Source organism: Canis aureus, chromosome 12, assembly GCF_053574225.1.
Source record: "Canis aureus isolate CA01 chromosome 12, VMU_Caureus_v.1.0, whole genome shotgun sequence".
NCBI lineage: Eukaryota > Metazoa > Chordata > Mammalia > Carnivora > Canidae > Canis > Canis aureus.
Window position 1 is genome coordinate 2,579,257 of NC_135622.1, and position 26,609 is coordinate 2,605,865.

General features: G+C 41.1%; 1 protein-coding gene across 5 annotated transcripts in view; it reads left to right on the forward strand.

The window, feature by feature from the left end:
• MAGI3 (membrane associated guanylate kinase, WW and PDZ domain containing 3) overlaps positions 1 to 25,931 on the forward strand; it is a 235,804-nt gene extending 209,873 nt beyond the window's left edge. For 4 of the 5 annotated variants that reach the window (XM_077916186.1, XM_077916187.1, XM_077916189.1 and 1 more), the window contains 5 exons: positions 13,426 to 13,528; positions 14,271 to 14,397; positions 14,984 to 15,127; positions 19,458 to 19,596; positions 21,060 to 25,931. In XM_077916186.1, the coding sequence (XP_077772312.1) occupies positions 13,426 to 13,528; positions 14,271 to 14,397; positions 14,984 to 15,127; positions 19,458 to 19,596; positions 21,060 to 22,204 (1,658 nt within the window). In that variant the 3' untranslated portion in view covers positions 22,205 to 25,931. Of the gene's footprint in view, positions 1 to 13,425; positions 13,529 to 14,270; positions 14,398 to 14,983; positions 15,128 to 19,457; positions 19,597 to 20,360; positions 20,452 to 21,059 lie in introns of all 5 variants that reach the window. The other variant, XM_077916190.1, reaches the window with a different exon arrangement.
• The last annotated feature ends 678 nt before the right edge of the window (positions 25,932 to 26,609 follow it).

Below are 26,609 nucleotides of genomic sequence, written 5' to 3' on the forward strand. Positions count from 1 at the left end.
ATTAACTTTGATACTATGATCCAAAACTTCTGGATGTACTCAGGATTTCCTATATAATGCCAATTACTGTTTAGGAAAAAGAGAGCCGTGCAAGGAAACCCCCTAGCAGTAACTATTTTACAGTCTATTTTATTCGCAGGCACAGCCTGTTAAAATACAATCACGTTTGACTCATCAAGTCACATTTCGGGTCACACCTTACTTTATCATATACTCAAGTGCTACTAAACTGTGGAAACATTCTGAATCTCTTATTTTTCTAAGAAAAAAAATGTAGAAAGCGTCTCTTCTGTCCATAAAAATGCGATTCGTGGAGTTTATACGTCTTCCAGGTTTCTCATTGTATTCGGTATAAAATCTATCAACTGCGCTGAAGGGCCAGATGGATATTTTTGGTGTTCACGCCGTGTTCCAGAATCTCACCTTCAGGCCAGGGTTCAGAGCTGCGATTCCTCCCCACCCGTCCCACTACCCAGAGTTGCTTGCTGTGAATACACAGATGTCGCTGGAAAAAAGGAAATGTGACCTTTCCTTTCTTGTTTTTCCCCTTTTACCAGATACTGTTGGAGAGTTTTTATGGCCAAGGAAATGGTTAACCAAGTTCCTAAGCCAGGTGTCACAAGTGGTATAAGCTCTCCAGCGTGTTGGTAGCCACAGACTCCCCACAGCACCGCCACCACCATCAACGTCGCCACCACTCTGCCCACCTATGTTCCCCAGCAGGACAGAGATAGGCCTGCCTGGCTCTTCTAGTCGACTGTAAAGAAATCTTCAAGTCATACTATTTTCCAGCATTGGTTTCTCCTTCTGTGCCAGGTCTTGTTCATGACACTGGTCACCAGATCTACCAAGGACCGTGTCAGAATGGCTCTGGCATTGTTGCCACGGAGTTTTGGCTTGGTTTTCCCTTTATTTATCTGCATGTTCCCATTTGTCTCTATTTTCTGCTGTCATTTCTCTTCCTGCTCCCACTGGCAACCATTCTGGTGCATCATGTATGCCTTGTTTTATTTTTAAAATCCGTATTTGTGTGTGTTGGCACTTATTTTTGAGTTACATAAATAGTATTGTGTTATAGATTTTATGTGGGCTTTCTTCTCCGAATGCTCGAACCATATGTTTGTTTGTTTCTTTGACATCATGTTATTGTTCCAGGATCCAGTCCTGAGTCGTACATGATATTTATTCCTCAGATCTTTTTCCTGTGGAAAAAAGGAGTGTGATGTGCTATCTCATTGTGGGTTTGATTTTTGTTTCCCCCAGTGACAAATTATGTTGAGCACCTTTCCATGTTCTTCTGACCATTGGTGTATCTTTTGTGAAGGCCTGTCTGAATATTTCCCTCACTTTTAATTGAGTTGTCTTTCTTACTGTTGAATTCTAAGACTCTTTATATATTCTGATAGTAGATCCTTAACAGATCTATGCCTACAAGGCTTTTTTTCCCTTCTATGGGTTCCCTTTTCACTCTCTTATGATGGCTTCCTTTGATGCACAGAAGTTTAATGTTGATGATGTCTGATTCATTTGTGTTTTACTTGGTTGTTTATGCTTCAGGTATCATAGCACCATGTGATGTTAAGATCTATCCATGTTGCTGGATGAACATAATCAGTTTCCTTTAATGACTTGACTGTTTCTCGTAATGCATATTTACCACATATTCCCCATCCACTCCCCCCACAGGCAGCCACATTGTCTCCAGCTCCCCATGAGCACACACTCTCCCAATACACTTGCATATACACCCGCATCTTATAAACGGGATAAGAATTTCTTGGAGTGAGGTTGGTTGATAAAATATGTACATGTGCTGAATTTGATCAGGTCCTGTCCAGCTTCCTCCATAATGGCTGCACCTTCATTCCTGCCAGCAGCACACGAACACTTCTGTACCCGGACCTGTCTGCCAAGATGGGGCTCCAGCCTCCTTTCAAACTGGCCAGGGTATGGGAAGTGTCCTCTCATCATTTCTCTTCTTACTCATGAATTTGAGTATCTCATCAGATGCTCCTTTCAGGTTTTTTTTTTCTTCTTGTGGATTGCCTCCTCACATCCTTGTCTCATTTTTCTTGTGGGATTGTGGTGGTCTTTTTTCTTGTTGATGTTTAGAGATTCCTTGAGAATTTTACAGGCAGTAGTCCAATTTAGTTTTAGAAAGTACAAAGACCTTTTCCTGGCATCTGTATGTTAATGTTGACCATGGTGCCCTCCACTGTACAGATATTCTTAATTAATTTATTTTTTTTTTTTAAAGATTTTATTTATTTATTCATGAAAGATACAGAGACAGAGGCAGAGACACAGGCAGAGGGAGAAGCAGGCTCCATGCAGGGAGCCTGATGTGAGACTCGATCCCAGGACTCCAGGATCATGCCCTGGGCCGAAGGCAGGCCCTAAACCACTGAGCCACCCAGGGAACCCCCAGATTTTCTTAATCTAGACATAATCACATTAACCAATTTTTTTTTTTTTTACCTTATGACGTATGCTTTTGAACTTTCACTTTAGAGAAGTTCTCCTCCCCCATCCCGTGTCACAGAGGTTTTCTCTTATGTCATGGTCTATTTGATTTGTAATTTTGCATTTAATTCTGTAGTACATCTGGAGCCTCCCTTTTACATATAGTTTTAGGAGGAATCCAGCTTTATTTTTTTATTCTCATATTGAGCGGGCTTTTCTAGCATCAGCTCTTAGATCACTTCTTTTCCTCATTGATCCATGGAGCCACTGCTTCTGTGTATTTACCTCCCCTTTCAACAAGAGTCTCCTAGCTGTTCTGTTCTATTGATTTATCTGTTCTTAGGTTAATTTACGTATATATTTCTTCACAGTAATATACATAATATATTTTTAAGTGTGTGTGTACATGTATATATATATACAAATATGCTTTTTTTAAAAAAAAGTGGTATATCCTAATATCCTTCTGTTAAGGCAAGTTTTCACCCAACCACTCCTTACACACACTCCAGATTAACTAGAAGTTCATAAAGACTTTTCTGTATAAAATTTTAGAGCAGATTATTAGTCTCCTCAAAAAAAAAATCCAAAAAAAAAAAATCCAACTGTAATTTTTATTTGGATATATTGAATATATATTAACTTTCGGAAAATTTATACCTTTAAATACTAAGTCATGCCACCTAAGAGCATGAGATGTCTTTCTAATTATTCAGATCATCTTTTGTGTCCTTTAATCGAATTTTAGAAAGTCCTTTCATAGGGTTCTCATTTATTCTTGCAAAGGATGATTCACAGTACATTTTAATGTTTGCCACTATTGTTTAATGTTGCTGTTCTTCCTCTGATAATATACATTCTCTTAAATAATTACATAAACTTCAGAAAAAGTTTAATTCTCATTGAGGGAGAGATATACTTAACCCATTACTTTACTATCTGAAGAAATTGCAGGTAAAACTAAGGGAGAGTATAGGCTGATTTGGCATCATGGAATAAATGTGTAACTCTGAGAACTAGAACAGCTCTCAACACAGAAACAAATTGATGAAGCCATGTAGCATGGGTCAAACAGCTAAAACTGAAAAAAATACCAATGATAGAAAATTTTATTTAACCTTGACAGGACAAGGAAAGAACATGTGACTGGTACCATATGCTACAGTGACATCTCTCATCCTTAGGGAAAGGTAGGGGAAGAGTTGAGATTGGTCAGCTTACTTTTACTGTCCTGAAGTCAAACACCCATTGCTCCAGCCAAGCCAAAAAATTATCTAAATTGGACTCCTATAAAGGTACGAGTATCTCCCAGTCATCTTGTTACTAGAAGTAATTTCTCCCATCAGTTTCCATTCCCTTAATGGTGCCCATGAATTTACAATGACAGACAAGAATTCAACTATGTAATGAACACTTAAGGTTAGAGGCAGGTCACTTCAAATTAATGTATCCAGTAAGCAAAAATGGAAGGACTTCTGGGAATTTCTGGTGGGGAGAGGAGTATAAACGTAAATGAGGTGTGATTCCTGCAATCAAGGAGTTCACGGTCTAGCAGGAGAAGCAGGTGAGATTTCACGGAGAAAGTGACATTTTGAACAGGAGATGAAGTGGGAAGACACAAATGCCTGGGTGATAAGTTTCGATAGCATCTTAATTAAGAGCAATTAAAAGTTACCATAGGTTTTTAAGCATGGCAGAGGCATGTTTCAGTTTATATGCTAGGACTGGAATCCAGGAAAGTGGAGTGCAGGGGGGATCAGTAGCAAGGAGACCAGCAAGGAGGACCAACACAAGTAACTTGGTAAGCTAAATAGAAAAATAAAATTCATGATGTAATCTAAAAGAGCAACAAAAAATTTACAGGTTCCCGCCCCCACCAGAAAGGTTCATACTCCACCCTTCCTTCTTGGAGCACTTGACTTTAAGGCATTGAACATTTTTGGCTAAGTAAGGTCACTATTTCAGAATGTATACTTTAAGAGAAATACAGCCCCAAATAAGACTTTATCATTTTGATGATTATGAGAATAATAATAGAAACATTTATATAATGAATAAAATATGCCAGGCACTGTTCAAAGAAGGCTGTATGTTTATAAGCTTGCTTATTAATATGATAACCCCATGAGATGGCTATATTTCCCTTCTGAAAAAAAAATTTGTATAAATTCAATTAATTGACATGTAATGTATTACTGGTTTCAGAGGCAGAGGTCAGTGATTCATCAGGGTTTTTTTTTATATATTTTTTTTATTGAAGTTCGATTTGAAACATACAGTATAATGCCCAGTGCTCATCTCGTCAAGTGCCCCCATCAGTGCCCCCATCAGTGCCCATCACCCATCCCCCTGCCCACCTCTCCTTCCACTACCCCTTGTTCATTTCCCAGAGTGAGTCTCTCACATTCTCTCAACCTCTCTGATATTTCCCACTCATTTTCTCTCCTTTCCCCTTTAATCCCTTTCACTATATATTTATATTCCTCGAATGAATAAAATCATATAATGTTTATCCTTCTCCGGTTGACTTACTTCACTCAGCATAATAATACCCTCTGTTCTATCCACGTTGAAGCAAATGGTGGGTATGCGTTCTTTCTGATGGCTGAGGAATATTCCATTGTATATAGAGAACACATCTTCCTTATCCATTCATCTGTCAATGGACACCGAGGCTCCTTCCACAGTTTGGCTATTGTGAACATTGCTGCTATAAACATTGGGGTGCAGGTGTCTCAGCTTTTCACTGCATCTGTATCTTTGAGGTTAATCCCCAGCAGGGCAATTTTTGGGTCATAGGGTAGCTCTGTTTTTAACTCTGAGCAACCTCCACACAGTTTTCCAGAGTGGCTGCACCAGTTCACATTCCCACCAACAGGGCAAGAGGGTTCCCCTTTCTCCACATCCTCTCCAACATCTGTTGTTTCCTGTCTTATTAATTTTCACCATTCTCACTGGTATGAGGTGGGATCTCATTGTGGTTTTGATTTGTATTTCCCTGAGGCAAGTGATGCAGAGCATTTTTCCATGTGCTTGTGGCCATCTCTATGTATTCTTTGGAGAAATTTCTGTTCATGTCTTTTGCCCATTTCATGATTGGATTGTTTCTTGGGTGATGAGTTTAATAAGTTCTTTATAGATGATGGAAACTAGCCCTTATCTGATATGTCATTTTCAAATATCTTCTCCCATTCTTCAGATTATCTTTTAGTTTTGTTGACTGTTTCTTTTGCTGTGCAGAAGCTTCTTATCTTGATGAAGTCCCAATAGTTCATTTTTGCTCTTGTTTCTCTGGCCTTCATAGATGTATCTTGCAAGAAGTTGCTGTGGCCGAGTTCAAAAAGGGTGTTGCCTGTGTTCCTCTCTAGGATTTTGATGGATTCTTGTCTCCCATTTAGAGCTTTCATCCATTTTGAGTCTATGTTTGTGTATGGTGTAAGAGAATGGTCTAGTTTCATTCTTCTGCATGTGGATGTCCAATTGTCCCAGTGCCATTTATGAAGAGACTGTCCTTTTTCCAGTCTTTCTTGCTTTGTCAAATATTAGTTGACCATAGAATTGAGGGCCCATTTCTGCATTCTCTATTCTGTTCCATTGATCTATGTGTCTGTTTTTGTGCCAGTACCACACTGTCTTGATGACCACAGCTTTGTAGTACAACCTCAAATCTGGCATTGTGATGCCCCCAGCTCATGTTTTCTTTTTTAAAATTCCCCTGGCTATTCGGGATCTTTTCTGATTCCACACAAATCTTAAGATGATTTGTTCCAACTCTCTGAAGAAAGTCCATGGTATTTTGATAGGAATTGCAATGAATGTGCAAATTGCCCTTGTTAGCATAGACATTTTCACAATATTAATTCTTCCAATCCATGAGCATGGAATATTTTTTCATGTCTTTGTGTCTTCCTCCATTCCTTTCAGAAAGTGTTCTGTAGTTTTTAGGGTATAGATACTTTACCTCTTTGGTTAAGTTTATTCCTAGGTATCTTATGCTTTTAGGTGCAATTGTAAATGGAATTGATTCCTCAATTTCTCTTTCTTCAGTCTCAGTGTATAGAAATGCCACTGATTTCTGGGCATTGATTTTGTATCCTGCCACACTGCCAAATTGCTGTATGAGTTCTAGCAATATTGGGGTGGAGCCTTTTGGCTATGTACAGTATCATGTCATCTGCGAAGAGGGAGAGTTTGACTTCTTCTTTGCCAATTCGAATGCCTTTTATTTCTTTTTGTTGCCTGATTGCTGAGGCTAGGACTTCTAGTACTATGTTGAATAGCATGGTGAGAGTGGACATCCCTGTCTTGTTCCTGATCAAAGGCTCCTAGTGCTTCCCCATTGAGAATGATATTTGCTGTGGGCTTTTTGTAGATGGCTTTTAAGATGCTGAGGAATGTTCCCTCTATCCCTACACTCTGAAGAGTTTTGATCAGGAATGGATACTGTATTTTGTCAAATGCTTTCTCTGCATCTATTGAGAGGATCCTATGGTTCTTGTTTTTTCTCTTGCTGATATGATGAATCACATTGATTGTTTTACGAGTGTTGAACCAGCCTTGCATCCCAGGGATAAATCCCACTTGGTCATGGTGAATAATCTTCTTAATGTATTGTTGGATCCTATTGGCTAGTATCTTGTTGAGAATTTTTGCATCTGTGTTCATCAGGGATATTGGTCTATAATTATCCTTTTTGGTGGGGTCTTTGGTGTTGGAATTAAGGTGATGCTGGCCTCATAAAACGAGTTTGGAAGTATTCCGTCCCTTTCAATCTTTCAGAACAGCTTTAGTAGAATAGGAATTGTTTCTTCTTTAAACCTTTGATAGAATTCCCCTGGGAAGCCATCTGGCCCCGGACTTTTGTGTCTTGGGAGGTTTTTGATGACTGCTTCAAAGTCCTCCCTGGTTATCAGCCTGTTCAGGTTTTCTATTTCTTCCTGTTGCAGTTTTGATAGTGTGGTTTTCCAGAAATGCGTCCATTTCTTCCAGATTGCCTAATTTATTGGCGTATAGCTGCTCATAATAAGTTTTTAAAATCATTTGTATTTCTTGGTATTGGTGGTGATCTCTCCTTTCTCATTCATGATTTTATTAATTTGAGTCTTTTCTCCTTTCTTTTTAATAAGGCTGGCTAATGGCTTATCTATCATATTAATTCTTTCAAATAGCCAACTTCTGGTTTTGTTGATCTGTTCTACAGTTCTTCTGGTCTCTATTTCATTGAGTTCTGCTTGAATCTTAATTATCTCTCTTCTTCTGCCAGGTGTAGGTTTTATTTGCTGTTCTTTCTCCAGTTCCTTTAGGTGAGTAGTTAGCTTGTGTATTTGAGTTTTCTCCAGTTTTTTGAGGGATGCTTGTATTGCGATGTATTTCCCTCTCAGGACTGCCCTTGCTTTATCAAAAGATTTTGAACTCTTGTATCTTCATTTTCATTAGTTTCTATGAATCTTTTTAATTCTTCTTTAATTTCCTGGTTGACACATTCCTCTTTTAGTAAGTAGGATGCTCTTTAACCTCCATGTGTTTGAGTTTCTTCTAAATTTCTTCTTGTGATTGAGTTCAAGTTTCAAAGCATTATGGTCTGAAAATATTCAAGGGAAAATCCCAGTCCTTTGGGATTTGTTGAGACCTGATTTATGACCCAGTATATGGTCTATTCTGGAGAAAGTTCCGTGTGCGCTTGAGAAGAATGTGTATTTAGTTGCATTCAGATGCAAAGTTCTGTAGATATCTATGAAATACATCTAGTCCTGTGTATCATTTAAGGCCCTGGTTTCTCTGGTGATGTTGTGCTTAGAAGATCTGTCATTTGCCGAAAGTGCCATGTTGAAATCTCCTACTATTAGTATATTATTATCTAAGTATATCTTTGCTTTCGTTATTAATTGATTGATATACTTGGCAGCTCCCACATTAGGGGCATAAATATTCATGATTGTTAAGTCCTTTGTTGGAGAGACCCTTTAAGTATGATATAGTGTCCCTCTTCATCTCTTACTACAGTCTTTGGGATAAACTTTAATTTATCTAATATGAGAATTGCTACCCCAGCTTTCTTTTGAGCACCATTTGAATGGTAAATGGTTCTCTAGTCTTTCAGTTTCAGGCAGGATGTGTCTTAGGTCTCAAATGAGTCTCTTGTAGACAGCAAATAGATGGGTCTTGCTTTTTATCCAGTCTGAAACCCTGCGCCTTTTGATGGGATCATTTAGCCCATTCATGTTCAGAGTTACTATTGAAAGATATGAATTTAGTGTCATTGTAATACCTATTCAGTCTCTGTTTTTGCGGATTATTTCTTTGGGCTGCTTTTTTTTACAGGATCCCCTTTAATATTTCTTGCAGAGCTGGTTTGGTGGTCACATATTCTTTCAGTTTCTGCCTGTCTTGGAAGCTCTTTATCTCTCCTTCTATTCTGAATGAGAGCCTTGCTGGATAAAGTATTCTTGGCTGCATGTTTATCTCATTTAGGACCCTGAATATATCCTTCCAGCCCTTTCTGGCCTGCCAGGTCTCTGTGGAGAGGTCTGCTGTTAATCTAATATTTCTCCCCATATATGTTAGGGATCTCTTATCTCTTGCTGCTTTAAGGATTTTCTCTTTCTCTTTGGAATTTGCAAATTTCACTATAAAATGTTGAGGTGTTGAGCAGTTTTTATTGATTTTGGGAAGGGACCTCTCTGTCTCCTGGACCTGAATGCCTGTTTCCCTTCCCAAGTTAGGGAAGTTCTCAGCTATGATTTGTTCAAATATGCTTTCTGGCCCTCTAGCCCTCTTGGCGCTCTCTGGAACCCCAATTAAATGTAGATTTTTTCCTTCTGAGGCTATCATTTCCCCTCAACCTTTCCTCATGGTCCTTTAATTGTTTTTCTGTTTTTCCTCAGCTTCCTTCCTTGCCATCAACTTCTTTTCTATGTTACTCACTCTTTCTTCTACCTCATTAAGCCTCGTTGTTAGGACCTCCAGTTTGGATTGCATCTCATTTAATTGATTTTTAATTTCGGCCTGATTAGATCTAAATTCTGCAGTCATGAAGTCTCTTGAGTCCTTTATGCCTTTTTCCAGAGCCACCAGTAGCCTTTTAATTGTGCTTCTGAATCGGCTTTCTGACATCAAATTGTAATCCAAATTCTGTAAGTCTGTGGCAGAGAGTGCTGCTTCTGATTCTTTCTTTTGTGGTGAGTTCTCCTTTCTAGTCATTTTGCTCAGTGCAGAGTGGCTGTATGAGTGGGCTGAGTCAAGAATCATGACCTAGGTAAATTTTCACCCTAGATGATTCTGCCGAAGTCAGAGACCAGAAATTGAAAACAAAGATCAGAACGATATAACACAAAAGGACTACTAAAGTGAAAAACAAATTTTAAAACAAAGCAGTAAAAAATAAAAGGCCAAGAATCCCAAAGAAGAAGAGAAAAAGAAAGAAAAAAACAAGGAGAAGAAAAAAAGGGGGGGCTGATTGGGAGATGGTGGTGGTGACATAGTTGTAGTGGAGGGAGAGTATATTCTACCTGAGGGGTTCTAGAGGGTGATCCTCTTGTTTCTAGTATATTAAGTTCTGAATGTTAGATGGTGCTCAGTGTCAAATTTATATAAGCCAGCAGTACTTGTACAGAACCCCAACACTGACCACCAAAACATAAATGAGATAAAAGAGCAGGGCAGAATGGGAATGAGGAATCTCACAGAACAAACCAGCACGGTATACCACTTGGTTCTTAGTGCATGCTGGTCATGTTTTAGAATGTGTTAATCCCCGCCCCATTTAGAACAGAATGAGGCAGAGAAAACAAAAAACACAAAACAAAAAACATATCTTTTATATCTCCCAAAATTAAGTTGAGTATGTTGAAGGGAATCTAGAAGTGGAAAATATATCTAGGACCTGTAATTGTAGAAATATGAAAGTCAAAAAGGAAGAAATTTAAAAATGAAGAGGTAGTAAAATATTGTAGTTATGGTGGAAAAGAGAAAAAAATGGAAATTTACAATCTGCAATAAAAATGAGTTGTACTGGAAAAAGGAAGAAAAAAATAGGAGGGGTACCCTCTGGTTCTATATATTGTACATCTCTCGACTTCCCCTGGAGCTTTCTAGCACTGCTTGATCAAGAACTTGCTCTTACCCCATCCTTCCAGCTGGTCCTCTGGGGGAGGGGCTGCTGTGCTGATTCTCAGGTGTGTGCACCTGGGGGAGCTGTCCCATCCCCTGCCAGGTGCCAGTGCCAGTGGGAGCTGTTTACCCCGTGAGGCCTCTGTCCCCTGGTGTCCCTGCCTCTCCCAGGCACAGGGTGACACAAGGAGGAACAGCAACACTGGCAGGGGCCAACTCTCCAGCCCTGGAGTCAGCTCCTCACAGTACCTACCGCAGTCTCCCAGTCCGTACTGTCCTGCACAGCTTGGGGGCACCCAGCGGCAGGAGAGTCCTCGCTGTCCTGGGCCCTCCCCACCTCCGCCTTCCCCCAGGGGGAGCGCAGGATCCTGGGCTGTGTCCGCTCGGGGCCTGGGATCCGGGGCCTGTGCTGCTGGCCTTGCGTTCCCGTTCCCGTTCCCGGGGCGCAGCTCCCGCAGGCAGCAGGGCTTAGCCCCTGGTCCAGAGCCGCCGCCTGACCCACCGGCTTCCCCCCGGGGCCCCGCCGGGCGCGCTCCAGCCCCTGACCGAGACCAGCCCGCCGCGTGCGGGGGCTCTCCCCGGGCGCACCTCCTCTGTTAGTGGCTCCGGGAGCCTGGGGGAGTCCCTGCCCCTCCCGCGGTGCTGCGCGGGTTCCCTGCTGAGCACCTTTCCTTCCGGGGAGAATCCGGTGCGGATTTTTTAAAGTTCCCGCATCTTGGGGGCTGGGCCTTCCAGTCCCGGAGGCTCTCGCTGCGGCCTTGGCCCGGCTCCTTGCGGGGCCTCTTGTCCACTTGATTTTTTTTTTTTTTTTTTTTTTTTTTTCCGCCTTTCTACCTTGTTAGAAGCGAAAACCCTTCTCTCTATAGCGTTCTGGCTGTTCTCTTTTTAAATCTCAGGTCGAATTCATAGGTTTTCAGGATGGTTTAAAAGTAATCTAGGTAAGTTGGTGGGGCCGGGGGAGGTGAGGCCCTCGACTCCTCCGCCGTCTTCTCCTCAACCCATTGAGCTGGCTCTGATTCATCAGGCTTCTATAATACCCAGTGCTTACTACCTCAGGGGTCCTTAATGCCCATCACCCAGTTACCCCATCCCCTTCCCCTCCCTTCCAGCAATCCTCAGTTTATGTCCTATGGTTAAGAGTCTCTTATGCTATGTCTCTCTCTCTCTGATTTTGTCATGTTTTTCCCCCCCTTCCCCTATGATTCTCTGTTTTGTTTCTTAAATTCCACATATGAGTGAGATGATAGGATAATTGTCTTTCTCTGACTTATTTCACTCAGCATAATGCCCTCTAGTTCCATCCACATCATTGCAAATAGCAAGATTTCCATTTTTGATGGCTGTGTAATATTCCATTGTGTATATATATGACTTTTTTTATTCATTCATCTGTCGATGGACATCTGGGCTCTTTCCATAGTTTGGCTGTTGTGGACATTGCTGCTATGAACATTGGGGTACAGGCCCCTTTGGATCACTGCATCTGTATCTCTGGGATAGCTGCTCAATAGTGCCATTGCTGGGCTAGGGTAGCTCTATTTTCAACTTCTTGAGGAACCTCCACACTGTTTTCCAGAGTGGCTGCACCAACTTGCATTCCAATGTAAGAAGGTTCCCCTTTTTCCACATCCTTCCCAACATCTGTTTCCTGACTTGTTCATTTTAGCCATTCTGACTGGTGTGAGGTGCTATCTCATTGTGGTTTTGATTTGTATTTCCTTGATGGCAAGTGATGCAAAGCATTTTCTCAGGTGTCTGTTGGCCATTTGAGTGTCTTCTTTGGAGAAACGTCTGTTCATGTCTTCTGCCCATTTCTTGACTGGATTACTTGTTCTTTGGATGTTGAGTTTAATAAGTTCTTTATAGATTTTGGATACTAGCCCTTTATCTAATATGTCATAATTCCCTTTTATGGATGAGATGATTAGAAGCACAGAGAATATAAGTAATTTCCTCAGGAACACACAGGGCTTATCCCTTGTCAGTCTTGCCACAGAGTTCATCATCCTATTTACTGAGCTATGCTCCCTCTCTCTCTGATATTTTAAATATCCTATGTTTAATATATGGACAAGATAAAAAATTCACGAGTTTCAGCTTTACAAATATGAAAGTGCTAGCCTTAAAAGTCTCTCTTAACTGTTACAACCCATGAGTTGCCATCTCCATGCAGGCAGTTACTACCATTCTTAATTATGGGATCTGCCTTCAAGGAGGTCTGGGGCTGGTGCTGAGATGGTACAGACAGAAATGATAACTCCCTCCCCCTGCATTTGTGCTCTCAGAGTACAGAAGCAGTGAAGTCTTCATAAACATTTGTCAACACTCAGAATGGTTCTATAAGTTTGTTTTTGGTATTTGTGTCAGGCAAAATAATTGCTCCAATATTCATGCACGTTCAAAGATCTGTGTGGATGCAGACTGGCTTCTGTTCTCCACCAGTCCTGAGACTGAGCTTTGTCATCTAGAGTTGTTTACCAGTAGCGGGGTGTGTGCTCTGGAAGCCCGTAGGATAGGCTGACAGATAGTTCCTGGAACTCTGTCCTCTAGATGATATTGTTGAGTGTGTACATTTCTGATTTTCACGTCGTATGGGTGACCAAAAGAGGGTGAAAGAGGGAAGTGTGTGCAGTAAGATATGATGCTTGTTCCCTTCAAACACAGGCATCAATCAAAGCCACAGGGGAAAAAATGTTAATGTTGCAGACAGCTGACAGCAGCGCTGTTCATGCTAAAGTCATGAAAGTCAGTATAAAGCTTTAAACATTTGTTACTATCTCACTTTTGTAAACCACTTGGCCTTTATATTTTTATGTACAAATTCTTATTTTTATTGTTTTCTCATCTGAACAGAGCATCATGGCCCCCCATCGGGAACAAACTCAGCCAGGCAAAGCCCAGCCATGCATCACAGACCGATGGGACAGTCCCAGGCCAACCATTTACCTGGGGACAGGTGAGGCTGCTCTCCCCAGGTCTGGGCTTTTTTCTCTCATCTCTCCACCCCCACCCATGCACCCATACAGGTGTCCAGGAGCCAACTGGTGAGGTCAAAATGAGAACTCCTGGATTTTCCACCTTCAGATACATCCCTACGCCCTACACTCCCTCAGAACCTCCCCCCTCCTCCCGTCCTCATCCCAGGGTGCAGCATAATTATCCAATCATGCCTGACGAGTGGGGATTAGGAATAACAACAACAAAAAAAGTGGCAGCAGCATCCAGCTCTGCCTACCTTCATCCTCATCATTTTGGTAGGGAAGCCCCAAATCCAGATGACCTGAGCAGACCAGAGCAGCATTTGTACTTACTTCTTTCCTCTTTTGTTGAAAATACCAGCCATGGAACAAAAACTAGATTTCCAGAACTTTAGCATCTTTGTGAGCACTGGGGCTGCTGACAAGGTCAGCTTATCTGCCCTCTGGCTCAAGTTACTTGAGTGCAGTTTTCCTTAACATAAACTGCACCCAGACTCCCTTGAGACCAAAACTGAACCCGACCAAAACAATGTGGGGTGTTGACCGCCTTGGTGCTGGAGTGAATGACCAGCTGTGCCCTAGCGTCTCTGGTGGTCTGCCCCTATAGCAGTTTGTCAGGAGAATGGCCAGCCTCGGCTTTGGAAAGACATTCATCTGCATTTACTTTAAAACTGTTTCCATTTTCTCAGTTCAGAGAGTGACTGGATTTCTCTCTTGTAGGAGTGCTCTAGAAGGTGACATTGGGAAAGACGTCTCCATGTCTTACAGACATTCGTGGTCTGACCACAAGCACCTTGCTCAGCCCGACACGGCGATGATTTCAGTCGTAGGCAGCCGGCATGATCAGGTGCACAGATGCCCCTCTTTCTGCCCCCAAGACACAGACTGTTATTTTCAGTTACTAAATCCCTGACACTGGTGAATTTTTACTGCAGACCAACTCAGATAACATTAGTTCCCAAGATTAACAACTCCTGAAGACTTGCTGTGTGTTTGGCATTCTGTTAGCTTCCATAAGAGAATGTCAGTGAAAAAGTATACCCCAGAGTTGGAGAAATGAGCCCACTGGGTCCAGTACTTAGAAATAGCAGTGTTTGAGCTCATCAAAGTAGGGTTGGGGGGGGGGGTGTGCTTTTTTTCTTTTTTCAGAACAATTAGTCAAAATCTCCATAAAGGAAGCATTTCCCCAAATTCTGTTCTCTGATTGTTCTGTTGCACATTGACCAACCAGTAGAGATAACGTGATCTTCAGACTAATTTAGGTTGCATCTATAAAGAAGTAGATTTTCAACCAAAACCTACATTCCTTTCTTAAGATACAGAAATGCATAATGAAAGTATAAAATCATATCTCCCAGCTCCAAAAGTAGTCTTTCTTCCAACTGTCAATAGTCCATGAAAACTTGTTTTCCTTATGCTTCTTCCTCTCCCAGAGCCTTGGTTGTCACCCAGTGGAGCTGGAGAGAGGCCCCCGGGGCTTCGGGTTCAGCCTCCGCGGGGGGAAGGAGTACAACATGGGGCTGTTCATCCTGCGTCTTGCTGAGGAGGGCCCCGCCATCAAAGACGGCAGGATTCACGTGAGTTGGTTTCCTTACGCAGCCTTTGGCTCCGGCTCCCAACTGGAAACTACTGAAAATAGTTGATCAAAAAGAAAGCGGAAACCTCCCAAAGCTAAGCATCAGAGGTTTTGGTCACTAAATCTAAAAGCAGCTGCGGGGCAGCCCCGGTGGCTCAGCGGTTTAGCGCCGCCTACAGCTCAGGGCATGATCCTGGAGACCTGGGATCGAGTCCCACGTCAGGCTCCCTGCATGGAGCCTGCTTCTCCCTCTGCCTGTGTCTCTGCCTCTCTCTCTCTCTCCTCTCTGTGTATTCTCATGAATAAATAAATAAAATCTTTAAAAAATAAAAAAAATAAAAGCAGCTGCTCATTGTTTCACCTTCTGATGCCTGGCAATTTCATGTTGCCAGGTGCTCTGGTGTGCTAGGCAGTACCACAGTGACACTGTTCTTACCTTCTTGACTTTGGATGGTAAGGAAACTTATTTTTTACTTATACCATCAATGTTTGAGGGCAAATGGATTCGTAAATAAAATATCCTTTCATCTTATTAAAAGTCTTGGAAAAGCCAGGATAAAACAATCTTCAACCTCTTCCCAGAAATAATAGCCTAAGGATTTTATTTTCCTCTTAGCCACCTACAGAGGTAGCCAGAAATCCAAAAGCATGACTCTTCCAACTTTTACTATTATTGAAAGACTAGAATTCACATGGGTAATGGTCCATCATAGGTGTTCTCAACTCTGGAATGCTGTAGCTTTGTCCAGGGCCCTGCAGACCAGATTGTCTGCAGATCTGCACCACAGGTATTTCCCCCCTCCTCTGAATGTTTCTTCAGGAGGAATCTCACATAGAGGATGTGTGCTGGCCTCAATTTTTAAAAAAATAGTTCACTGATATTGTTAGGTGATACATTAGAAATTTTAAATTCTAGATAGCCTTCCCCCTGCTGCTCAAGAGAACTTTGGATTTCCTCCCTTCTGAATAGGTGGCAGTGAAGATTTTTTTTTTTGAAGATTTTTTTTTAATAAATCAGATGATACATTCTAATAATGTTTGGAAAAGGCAGACTTCCAGGTGATTGCAGCTTTGAATTTTCCATATCACTGCCCCTACTCCCATTACTCATTTGGTAAACATGTGTTGAGTGTTTGCTTTACCCCAAGCTTTTATGAATGAATACTGAATGAGCTGGGAGCAAGGGTGACCCTAAAACAAATAAGACACCACCCTCTTCAAAATGACCAGATTTGTGCACAAGTTCAAAGAAGGTAGGAGTGCAGATTTCACAGAATGGGTGGCATGGGAAAGTGGGTAGGATTTCTTTTCTTTTTTTTTTTTTTTTGTTTAATATTTTATTTATCTATTTGAGAGAGAGAGCCCAAATGAGAGAGCACAAGTAGAGGGAGAGGGAGAAGCAGAGTCCCCACTGAGCAGGGAGTCTGACATGGGGCTTGATCTCAGAACCTCAGGATCATGACCTGAGCCCAAGGCAGATAGATGCTTAATGGACTGAGTCACCCAGGCACCCAAAGTAGGTAGGATTTCAGTAGACAGAGATTGGTCCTTTTTCTTCCCCTTCTTTTTTAAAAATCAATTTGGGTATATTTTAAATCTGGGTGTTTTTTTTTTTTTTTAAGATTTTTATTTACTTATTTATGAGAGACACAGAAGAAAATGTGGAGTCTGTAGTCTTCCAGGCAACACCTGTTTTCACTTAGTGTTAGCCTCAAAAAAACCCTTTAAGGGAGGTGGCATTGTCCCCACTTCCCGATATAAAACCAAGTCTCTCAGAGTCTAGGTCCCTTGCTGGGGTCTCTTGGCCTGTGACAGCTGCAGTGGGACCCAGTTCGCATGCTTTCCATGTCAGGCCCCAACCTGTGTTTGTCTGGATTGACTGTTTGGGGAAGCGTAACGGTTCTGGAGGCCTTCTAAGATAATGTAAGCTATGTACTGGAAATAATATTTTGTAATTTCAATACAAGATGTAAATTTTTAGTGGCTGTTAATATAGTAACATTTTTAAGGAACAGAGTATTTCTCTATCCCCTTTTTCTACTTCTTTTCTTCCCTTGGTTCTTCTATTCTGCATTTTTCCTCTCTTTGATTTCTGTCTCCTCTGTCCTCCATAATTTTATTTTTCAATAACATAAACCTGAACTCAAATTGTTATTGGTTCTATTTATCAAAAGATGTAGTCCTCATTTTTTGACACATTTAAATTTTTTTAAGTAACAGAATTTTTGAAGAATGTTCAAATTTCTTCCATTTTTTTTTTTTTAAATCGCCAGCTTCATACAGTCCAGTAGAGAACCTGTTGTTCCCCGCAACCCCCTGCCCCACCCAGGGCCTGTCTACCATAAATCTTAAAGCCATAGATAGGGTTCTAGTGTCCTTCTCCACAATGTGGTTTTAAAGTTAAACAAAAATGACACCTGGTGGCAAATCTGTTCAATTACAAGCTTTATTGCAATTTATTTGTTGTACTAAAAGAGGAAGAAATAGGCAGCTTATTAGGACAGTGAATTCAAGCCAAACTATGTGACTGCAATTAATGATAACCTCAGTCATGTTCGCAAGACACTCCCAAAGCATGCTCCTAGTACTCTCTGCCTTAATTTTCATTTCTCTAATTATCAGCAGGACTTTATATGCAGTGGTAATTTATTATGAATATTTCCTCATGAAAATAATTTTTCTTCAGTCACTTATTAGGGAAATCTGAGTATTGACTTTTGTGTCACTTACATATTCTAGGTATACACTTTTTTATTAATATATGTGTATGAATTTTTCCCATCTTTTTTTTTTTTTAAGAGTTTACTTGAGAGGGAAGAAGAGAGAGAGCAAGAAGCGCTCCAAGGGTAGTGGCCGAGGAAGAGGGAGGATCAGATTCCCCACTGAGCTGGGAGTCTGACTCTGACTGGATCCCAGGCCCCCCGGGATCATGACCTGGGCCACCCAGGTGCCCCTATTATTATCTTACTTTGTTTAAAGATTTTTCTTCTGCTTTCTATGTTAAATCCATCTATCTTATTTGACATCCTCCATTTCTTTAAGAGACTCCTCTTTTTTTTTTTTTCCATAGTTTACTTGACATTTTTTGCAGTGTAGAGAGGAGGTTTGAGCCTCAGGTAAATCTGATACATTTGAAGTCTTTTTTGGCAAGACTGGGAAATAGAGAACTTGAAAAGTAACATTTGTCTGTTTGCTGTGTGATCAGGTTTTCTCTCATTAAATTGTCCCCAGCACTCAGGAGGTGGGTGCTGACGTTATCCCCATTTCACAGGGAGGAGACTGAGACCAACCACTCTGCCAGCAGGAGGTGGAGGCAGGAGTGGACCACAACACCCACTTTCCTGGCCCCTGTTCTTTGTGCTATCTGTGGTTCCAGACTCTTCCCCCAGCCTCTGTTAAATAAGTATTGGGTCATCCTGTGTTATGTCGGGATGGTTTTAGTAAGCTCATAAATATTTGAGCTTTTTGGAATTTCAGTCCATTGTTCACTTTTTCTCTTTTGAAGCTGGTACCCTATGCTTGCTCATCACCTTGAAACATATTTTAACATCATTACCATCCTTATCTTTATTCAGCTCCTTTACAGAAGTTATATTTGGTTCATCCATATTTTCCATTTAAAAAATGATAGTAACAGCTTTTACAGTAAACAGCAGTGGTACTGAGGCATCTTTTTCTGGTTCCTAGTTTTATGTTTCCTGAGGAAATTATTTTTCAATAAAGTCATGAGCATAAGCCAGTTACTGGTTTTAAATAAGCATTCATATTACTATATTCTCCAAGCTGAAGTGTTTCAGAGTTTTAATCTAATGCTTCATAGACATACGGGACATGTGGGCTATACAAAGAGGTGGGGTGGGCACCTCTCCCCCAGAGGCCAGGAAAGGCTTCAGAGATGAGGATCCACCTGCCTGGGTTTCAGAATAAATTCAAGATTCAGCTCAAATTGAAAAGTACCTTTCCCAGGCGGATCATTCAGCTACAACCCTCAAGTATCATGTGGATTGCAGAGACCTCACCTCTTGTGTTTATCCTTTGCTGGAAAACTCAGAATCTGATTCACAATTTCAAGGTGCCCAGATCCCATTCACTAGTCATAGAAAACTTTCTCCTGTGGGATTTCTACAGAGTGAATAAAGCTGGACACCATCCCTTCCTATTGTTGTCATCTGTCCACTCCTCTCAGCCTTAGTAGAATGGCACGGTGTACAAGTTAAACATCTTTCCAAGGAGAGAAGGTCACTCAGCCAAAGTTGAGTGGCTCCAGAGTGGACAAAGTGGAAGGAAGGATGCAGAGTCACATGTCATTCCTGTGAATGTTCCCTCTCTAGGTAGGGGACCAGATTGTTGAAATCAATGGGGAACCTACACAAGGCATCACACATACTCGAGCAATTGAACTCATTCAAGCCGGTGGAAATAAAGTTCTTCTGCTTTTGAGGCCGGGAACTGGCTTAATACCTGACCACGGTAAGTGAAGTAGCTCACCTGTAGCTGAAAAGTTGCCCATGTGTTATGGAGGGGGCAATGGCAGGAAAAGGATGTCTATCTGAAGGGGGCAGATACCATACTAGCTGGTTCAGAGAGAAACACCAGAGCCAGCTGAAACTAGTTACACTGCATAGTTACTATAATATCACGAAGTAAGTGGCTCCGGGCATGATTTCTGTTGGGATGGAAGATGCTAAGCAATTTCAACGGAAAACATACAGTTGCTTTTGTAGAGAAATGTGTCTGTAAAAAAAAAAAAAAAGGCTATCAGAAGCAAGTGATTTAAATGTCACGAAGAACATCTAAGAACTTTAGGCTTTTCTGGTCACTCGTCAAAAACCAGTTACTGTCGCCCTACTGCAGTCAGGAAGTTGGACGTGGGACCATGTCCCTACTCCTGTACCGACCTTCAGCTTGGTGCCGTATGTTTTTGAAATAGCACAGGATTTGAAAATCATTTTTTAATTAAGTGCACTAGCCTAGAACTCCAGTACCATACCACCAGGACTTGTCCCTTCTAGTCCCCCTCCTCCCCCCACCCCTAAAGCTTCGGAGGGACAGGTGTAGGCGTGACCTCCTGCAGTCCCCTTCCAGCCTGTAATTCTCTGACTGTGTGATCTTCCACCATCTGCTTGTAAACCATACACGTTCCCAGTGACATCTTTGCTAACTGCGCTGTGATTTTTTTTTTTTTTTTTTTTTTTTTTTTACATAGTCCTAGGCTTTTTCTCTTCCTTCTTCAGGTTTGGCTCCTTCCGGTCTGTGCTCCTACGTGAAACCTGAGCAACATTAAGGCTTTCAGGGCTTTTCTTGGTCTTTCCTTAAAAAGACTTGGTAAATTTGCATGTCTTGTAAATCACTTCCTTCTTTTTTTTTTTCTGTTTAATTAAAAAATGATGCTATTAAATACATCTCTATCTTCTGCACTTTTCAGTTTCCTTTGACATTAAATTTGACCGCTTAATGCCAGAAAATTATTTACAATTGCCCATGAACCTCTCGTTCTGGTTACCACAGCTAGGTCGCCTTTATTAGTGATTTTGGCATATCCATAAGCTGTATCTTTTGATAACAGCCAAATTAGTAAGGTTCCTGGACCAAGTAATTTGGTCCAATTTTATTACTTATTTCTTCTAAGTTTTATTGGGCTTTACTTATGAAGAATTCATACATCATATATTATGTCACTAATTATACATGTTATTGGAAAAATGATAACTGTTATTTTGTGTATATTTAAACAACCTACTTGTAGTACCACCACCCTGTGTACAAGTACAGCTATCTCTATGACCTGCCTTAGAGAGAAAGAGAGAGCTCAGCATATATAAGGCTGTTTAAGCAGTTAGTACAATTCAAATAGCTTGTCACAGTTCAGAACTTATTGTTCCTGTTTGTAATTCTAAAATTTAATAATGTTCCACCCAAATCCCTTTTTGTAGGTGATTGGGATGTTACTAATCCTTCGTCTTCAAATGTGATTTATGATGAGCAGCCACCATGTCCCCCATCTTCACATTGTCCTTCCGTCTTTGAGGCATCTCCCATGCCAGGAGTGGAAGAGTCTTTAACAAGAGCTCAGATATATGAAAAGACAGAGGAATTAAAGGACGGCGTGCCTGAAAAGAAAAGCACTTTCAATGAAAATCAGTCTGATAAAAAGCAGCCCTCTTTTCTCCAGAAAAATGTGAATAAAAGGGATCCACCCAGCAGCACTCATGGGCAGAGTGACAAGAAAAACCTCCTCCGAGTAGAAAACGATGTTACACCAAGAGGCCGATCTGCTAGTCCCAGGAAGCCTGCCCTCCGACATGTGGAAGAACGTCCAGACAAGCTTCCCACTCCTCTAACAGCTGACCCCCCAAGGAGACCCAGGGATCGATCACTCAGTCCCAGGAATCGATCACTCAGCCCCAGGAAAGGTGACCGGAAAGGAGGTCAGATGGGCGCCAGGGCAGAGTCTGGGCAGGAGCACTGCAAAAGAAGCAGAGGACGATCTGCAAGCCCCAAGAAGCAGCCAAGGACTGAAGGGAGCAGAGGCCGAGCGAACGCTGAAGCCAGACTATTAGGGTGTGATGGGCAGAGAGGAGGGGGCCGTGCTGGGGATGGTGCGGAGCAGACCTCCGAGGGCAAAGAAGAATCAGGTGTTGTCAGGAAAGACACAAAGCAGAGCCTGCCTGGAAAAAACAGAACCAGGTCTCCAGAGACAAAAAGCAAGAGAATGGATGAAAAGTCTCTTCCGTCCAAAAAGCCTAGTCCCACTGCTAGTAAAGTATTACCTGATGGGGAGAAAGGGAGGAAGGCGACCTCTGGAGAGACAAGTTCCAGCAAAGAGAAGATGGGAGAGAATGCCAAAATACCAGACAAGAAGCGGAAGCAGGACCCTGAAGAAAGGATGGTTTTAAACAAAGCCAAAGCTCCCCAAGGGAGAGAACAGGAGGCAGCTGATAAAACGAGGGAGAGTGGAGGGGTCCGGCCTGAGAGCACGTCTCCTGTTAAGAAAACACCCATAACTCCAGGGCCCTGGAAGGTGCCAAGTGCAAATAAAGCCACAGGCACTACGGGTGTGGCCGAGAAACGGCTATGACCTTCGGTATAAAACAGAGAAACAAGCTGTAATCTCTTCTTACCAAGAAGTGTCATTCTCCAAAAAGACACACACACACACACACACACACACACACACACACAGTCATTTTTTTTTTTTTTCCAGGAAATCTGACACACACACATTTTAATTTGAGCATCAAGTGACCCTGGCTGCGTGAAGGGCCTCCAGGATCGCTGAGACCCCACTGTCCCCCAGCTGGCTGCCCTGCCCTGCACCCAGCCCATCTTCGTGAGTGTCCCACCAAGTGACACACGCTGATCTGCACAGTGTGGTCACAACTCACTTTATATCTGTGCCAAGTTATCTACTGTATCATGTCTGTTTTATCCATCTCACTCAGCGATTTCCACGGTAATGAAAAAACTAGGTTTGGCTTGGAAGTTGATATTCTCAATAGCATGCTGCATGTTTACAGAGAGACACATTTGCGTCCTTGCAGAGGAAGGGATTGTTAGCCCGTCATTAATGATGGCAGCTGCCTCTTCTAAGCTACTGGTGATGGCCCAGGCCCAGTTTTAAAAATGATACTCCGAAACATCACTACTGAAAAGAAAAACAAAATGTGGTCAAATAGCGACACTTCCGTAGGGTTCTTAAATTCAGCTGGATCAGGTATTTCAAGTAACTTAGAATATTACAATTGGATGATCAAAATGAGCTAGTGCTTTAGGCAATGAAGAGTTCCCCTCTTGCTATCGTGTCCAACCCTGATGTGGTCTTAGCATCTCAGGTCACCCTTTCACTTCGGTTATTTCATTATGAAACCAGAAAGAAGCATGCGGAAATATTGCCTACTGCTGTGTCAAGGAAAAGCTACCAGGTTTCTATTTCTGGCTATTTGGGTTGGACCTCCTAGTACTCATTCCTTAGTCGTTACTACATGGTGCCTATGTGAGGAGTCCAAATAGCATACAGACTGCGAGGACCGTGGTCACAAAACAGTTTCACAGCCCATTGCCAGCTGAAGGACCATCGCTTCTGGCAGCAGCTGTACAAGTTCCGGTGTTTAGAGGCAGCACATGTGCTCAGGACAGACAGGTCAAGAGGGCAGACGTGGCACAGCGGTAGATAGCACTTGCTAGATCGTATTTCATTTTAATTTCTATCTACATTAACTTATTTAAAAAACAAGAAAGGGAGACTAAACATCTGCTTAGAGCTTATACACATTTTCGGAGTTCTTTTTAAAAGATCTAAATAAAGATGTTTGTTGGGAGGTAGAGACTGGTTTTAACTCCATAAAAGAGATCCAGGTTTTTCCAGCTCCCGAAGCAGCCACTATGAATAAAGAAACAATCTTGGAACGAAACCATTTTATGGAGTATTTGAACACACCTGTTCTGTCATTTGGGTTCATTTTGTTCCTGTGAAACATGTTACATCCAGGCCCTGTCCTCTCAGAGTCCGACTGTGAAAGTCTTTAATGTAACAACCGAAGCTGCCCTTGTAGCTGAGACATGCTTCCCAGAGTGAGATTCTGAAATCCCCTTTCATCCAGAACTATATTTACCCACCTATTGTAACTACTTGAATAGAGAAAAATTAGGAGGCTTGATAACATGCTAAGAATTTATCACCACAGAAATGATTTATTTTCCCTATAGTCCACAATTAGTGATAAAAATCCTATTTTTATTGTTAACTGTGACATAACTTTGATGTCATATGTTGTCAGTCTGATGTGGCTCTTTTCTTTCTAAGTAATCTGTCACTGTACTGATTATAGTGATGTAGCAATGTGGCCTTGGAATGCTAAGCAAAATATGGATGTACTGGTTGTAAATGTTTATATATTGTACAGTACCTTTATATATACACTTGAGGTTCTGATTAGAGAAAGATCTGTAAATCGCTCGTTATTTTTTATATAGATATTAAAAAAACAAAAACAAAAAACTGTTTACAGCCTGCATTTCTTTTACTGTCAGGTTTATTTAATGTTGCTTTCTCCTTGTGGAGCTAATTCATATTATAGTGTGACTCCTTAAATAGATTCTGTTCCTCCAAGTGACAACCTTTCAAAATCATACAGTCAGGAAGACTCATAATGATGACTGTACCTGTATAGCTTCCTTTTACCAGTATGCACACCTTGAAATTGGTTTAATTATCATTATGCTTGTTCATTGTAAAGAAAATAGCTTTGCAAAAGTAATTTGCTACACCCCAAACTCTTTTCTTACACTGTCAGGAGAGAAAAGGACTTGTCTTATTGGAAATTCAGTGATTAGACCTTTCTAATGGATAGAGTAGTCGAAGTCTAGTTTCCTGTAAGGTCACAAAACTCTTTTTTCATCAGACTATGTCATTTCAACAGTAAATCATTTCATTTACTATAGGTTACACTTACTTTCAGAATGAAGTGTTTTGACTTAGATTTCATTTACTTTTTGGTATGATTAATGCTCAAAACCTATTTCGCAACCATGGTTCTTCTGCCCTTGCAGGTAAAAATAAATTCCTACCCTTGCATGAATTCACATTAAAAATAAAATCAAACCCCAGGTTCCCAAACCCCACAGTGGAGACACATGTCATAGCAAAAGCTGTAGAAGTGGCAGCAAAATTGTTTGGGTGGACAGTGCACCTTCTCAGGAAATTCTGGGATGCTACCGCATTGTCTTGAGAGACTGAGATCCTAATTACATCAAATTTTAAGACCGAGTAGCTGTTGAACAGGGTCAACTATTTCAGAAGTCTCAGACACAAAAGCATTTGGCTTTTTATTTCTACATGAAAATATCTTGGGTTTTTTTCCCCCCTTTAAATAGCCATTCCCGTGTAGAAAAAACCAAATGCTTTTAAACACATGCACAAATGAAGAATTTCGTGTTTAGTATGCCCGGCAATTAAAGAGAATATGGTTTTTAAAAAGCAAGGTATATTCAAATTAAACTAACAGTTAACAGTCTAATGACCTCCACAAAGATGTGTTTAAGCTGAAGCTTAGTCCATAGATTGCTCCATAGAATGTTGGTATAAACACGGACTTTTGCACAAAATGTGATGTTACACTATGGTATGAAGGATACATCAGAGGAACTTTTTACATCATCGTGGAGTGCTCCAATGCCTAAGAGCTATCTCTATGTGTTAAACAATAACAGATTTTTTTTTTAAAGATTTTATTTATTTATTCACGAGAGATACAGAGAGAGGCAGAGACACAGGCAGAGGGAGAAGCAGGCTCCATGCAGGGAGCCTGATGATCCGGGACTCCAGGATCACACCCTGTGCCAAAGGCAGGCACTAAACCACTGAGCCACCAGGGATTCCCACAGATTTATTTATTTAGGCAGCTCCTTACTGGTCATGCTATTAAGGTTTATCAGCAATACAATGATTTTCTTTAAAGCATGCCCTAATTATGATATGAAACCTGTAGTCTTTGCTTTAGGTAACTATTAGTTGAAGAGAGCCACTAACTTGGATCTGTTTTCATTGTTGCTATGCAAGAGAGCCTGTGTTAAGAGTGTGATTCTAACCACTAAACTCTGAGTCATTCTCAGAGACATTAAAAATATAAAAGCATAGCCGAATGCTTTAGCTAGCCTAAACATCTAAATTTTAACAGAGAATCCTGAGAATTTGTCTATTTTACAGTGTTTGCATTAAAGTCAAGCAGAACTATTATTAGCAAGTACACAAATCAAGAGGCTTATTTTGTCCTTAATAAACAACAATCGTTTGTTACCTTGAATAATCCCTTATTACAGTTTATACACTCAGGCATGCTGCAGGAAAGTATGGAATTACTGCACATTTGTGAAATCCAAACTTGATTATTCAGGATGGGCACCAATAACTGCAAGAAGCAAAAGATTACTTTAAATGATTAAACTAGTCAATACATGTATACATGAGATTAACTTTAATGAATTTCTCCATAATCCCAAACCATGTGCCACATTGGGAGTCAGACCCACTTGGCCTACTATGAGTGAGTAGATCTAAAAAATTTCAAAAGTGAATGTAATTAATTTGGAAGACTATTATTTTTACAGAGCACAAGACCACTTACTTATAAATACAGTGAACCAAAAATTCAAAGACCCATAAGCTTATACCCTGTGAGGCATTGTGGTATTTAGGATTTTTCTACATGTCTCTGAAAACCAAGAAACCACGGGTCAGTTAGGCAAGTATTTGGTTCTTCAACTATATGAAGTATTTGGCTTATATTACACATTAGCTGTAATGTACATATTTAGGAAATTTCTGTTTTTACCTCCATAGCAATTTTAAGAGGGATAGTTTTTCCTGATACAAATTAAGTAAACAGCTATTTCTCTTAGCCTTCTATAGTTATTATTATCATTCCATTTAAATGTATGAATGAGAAAGGGAGGTGGGTGGGGGGTTGGGGTGACTGGGTGACGGG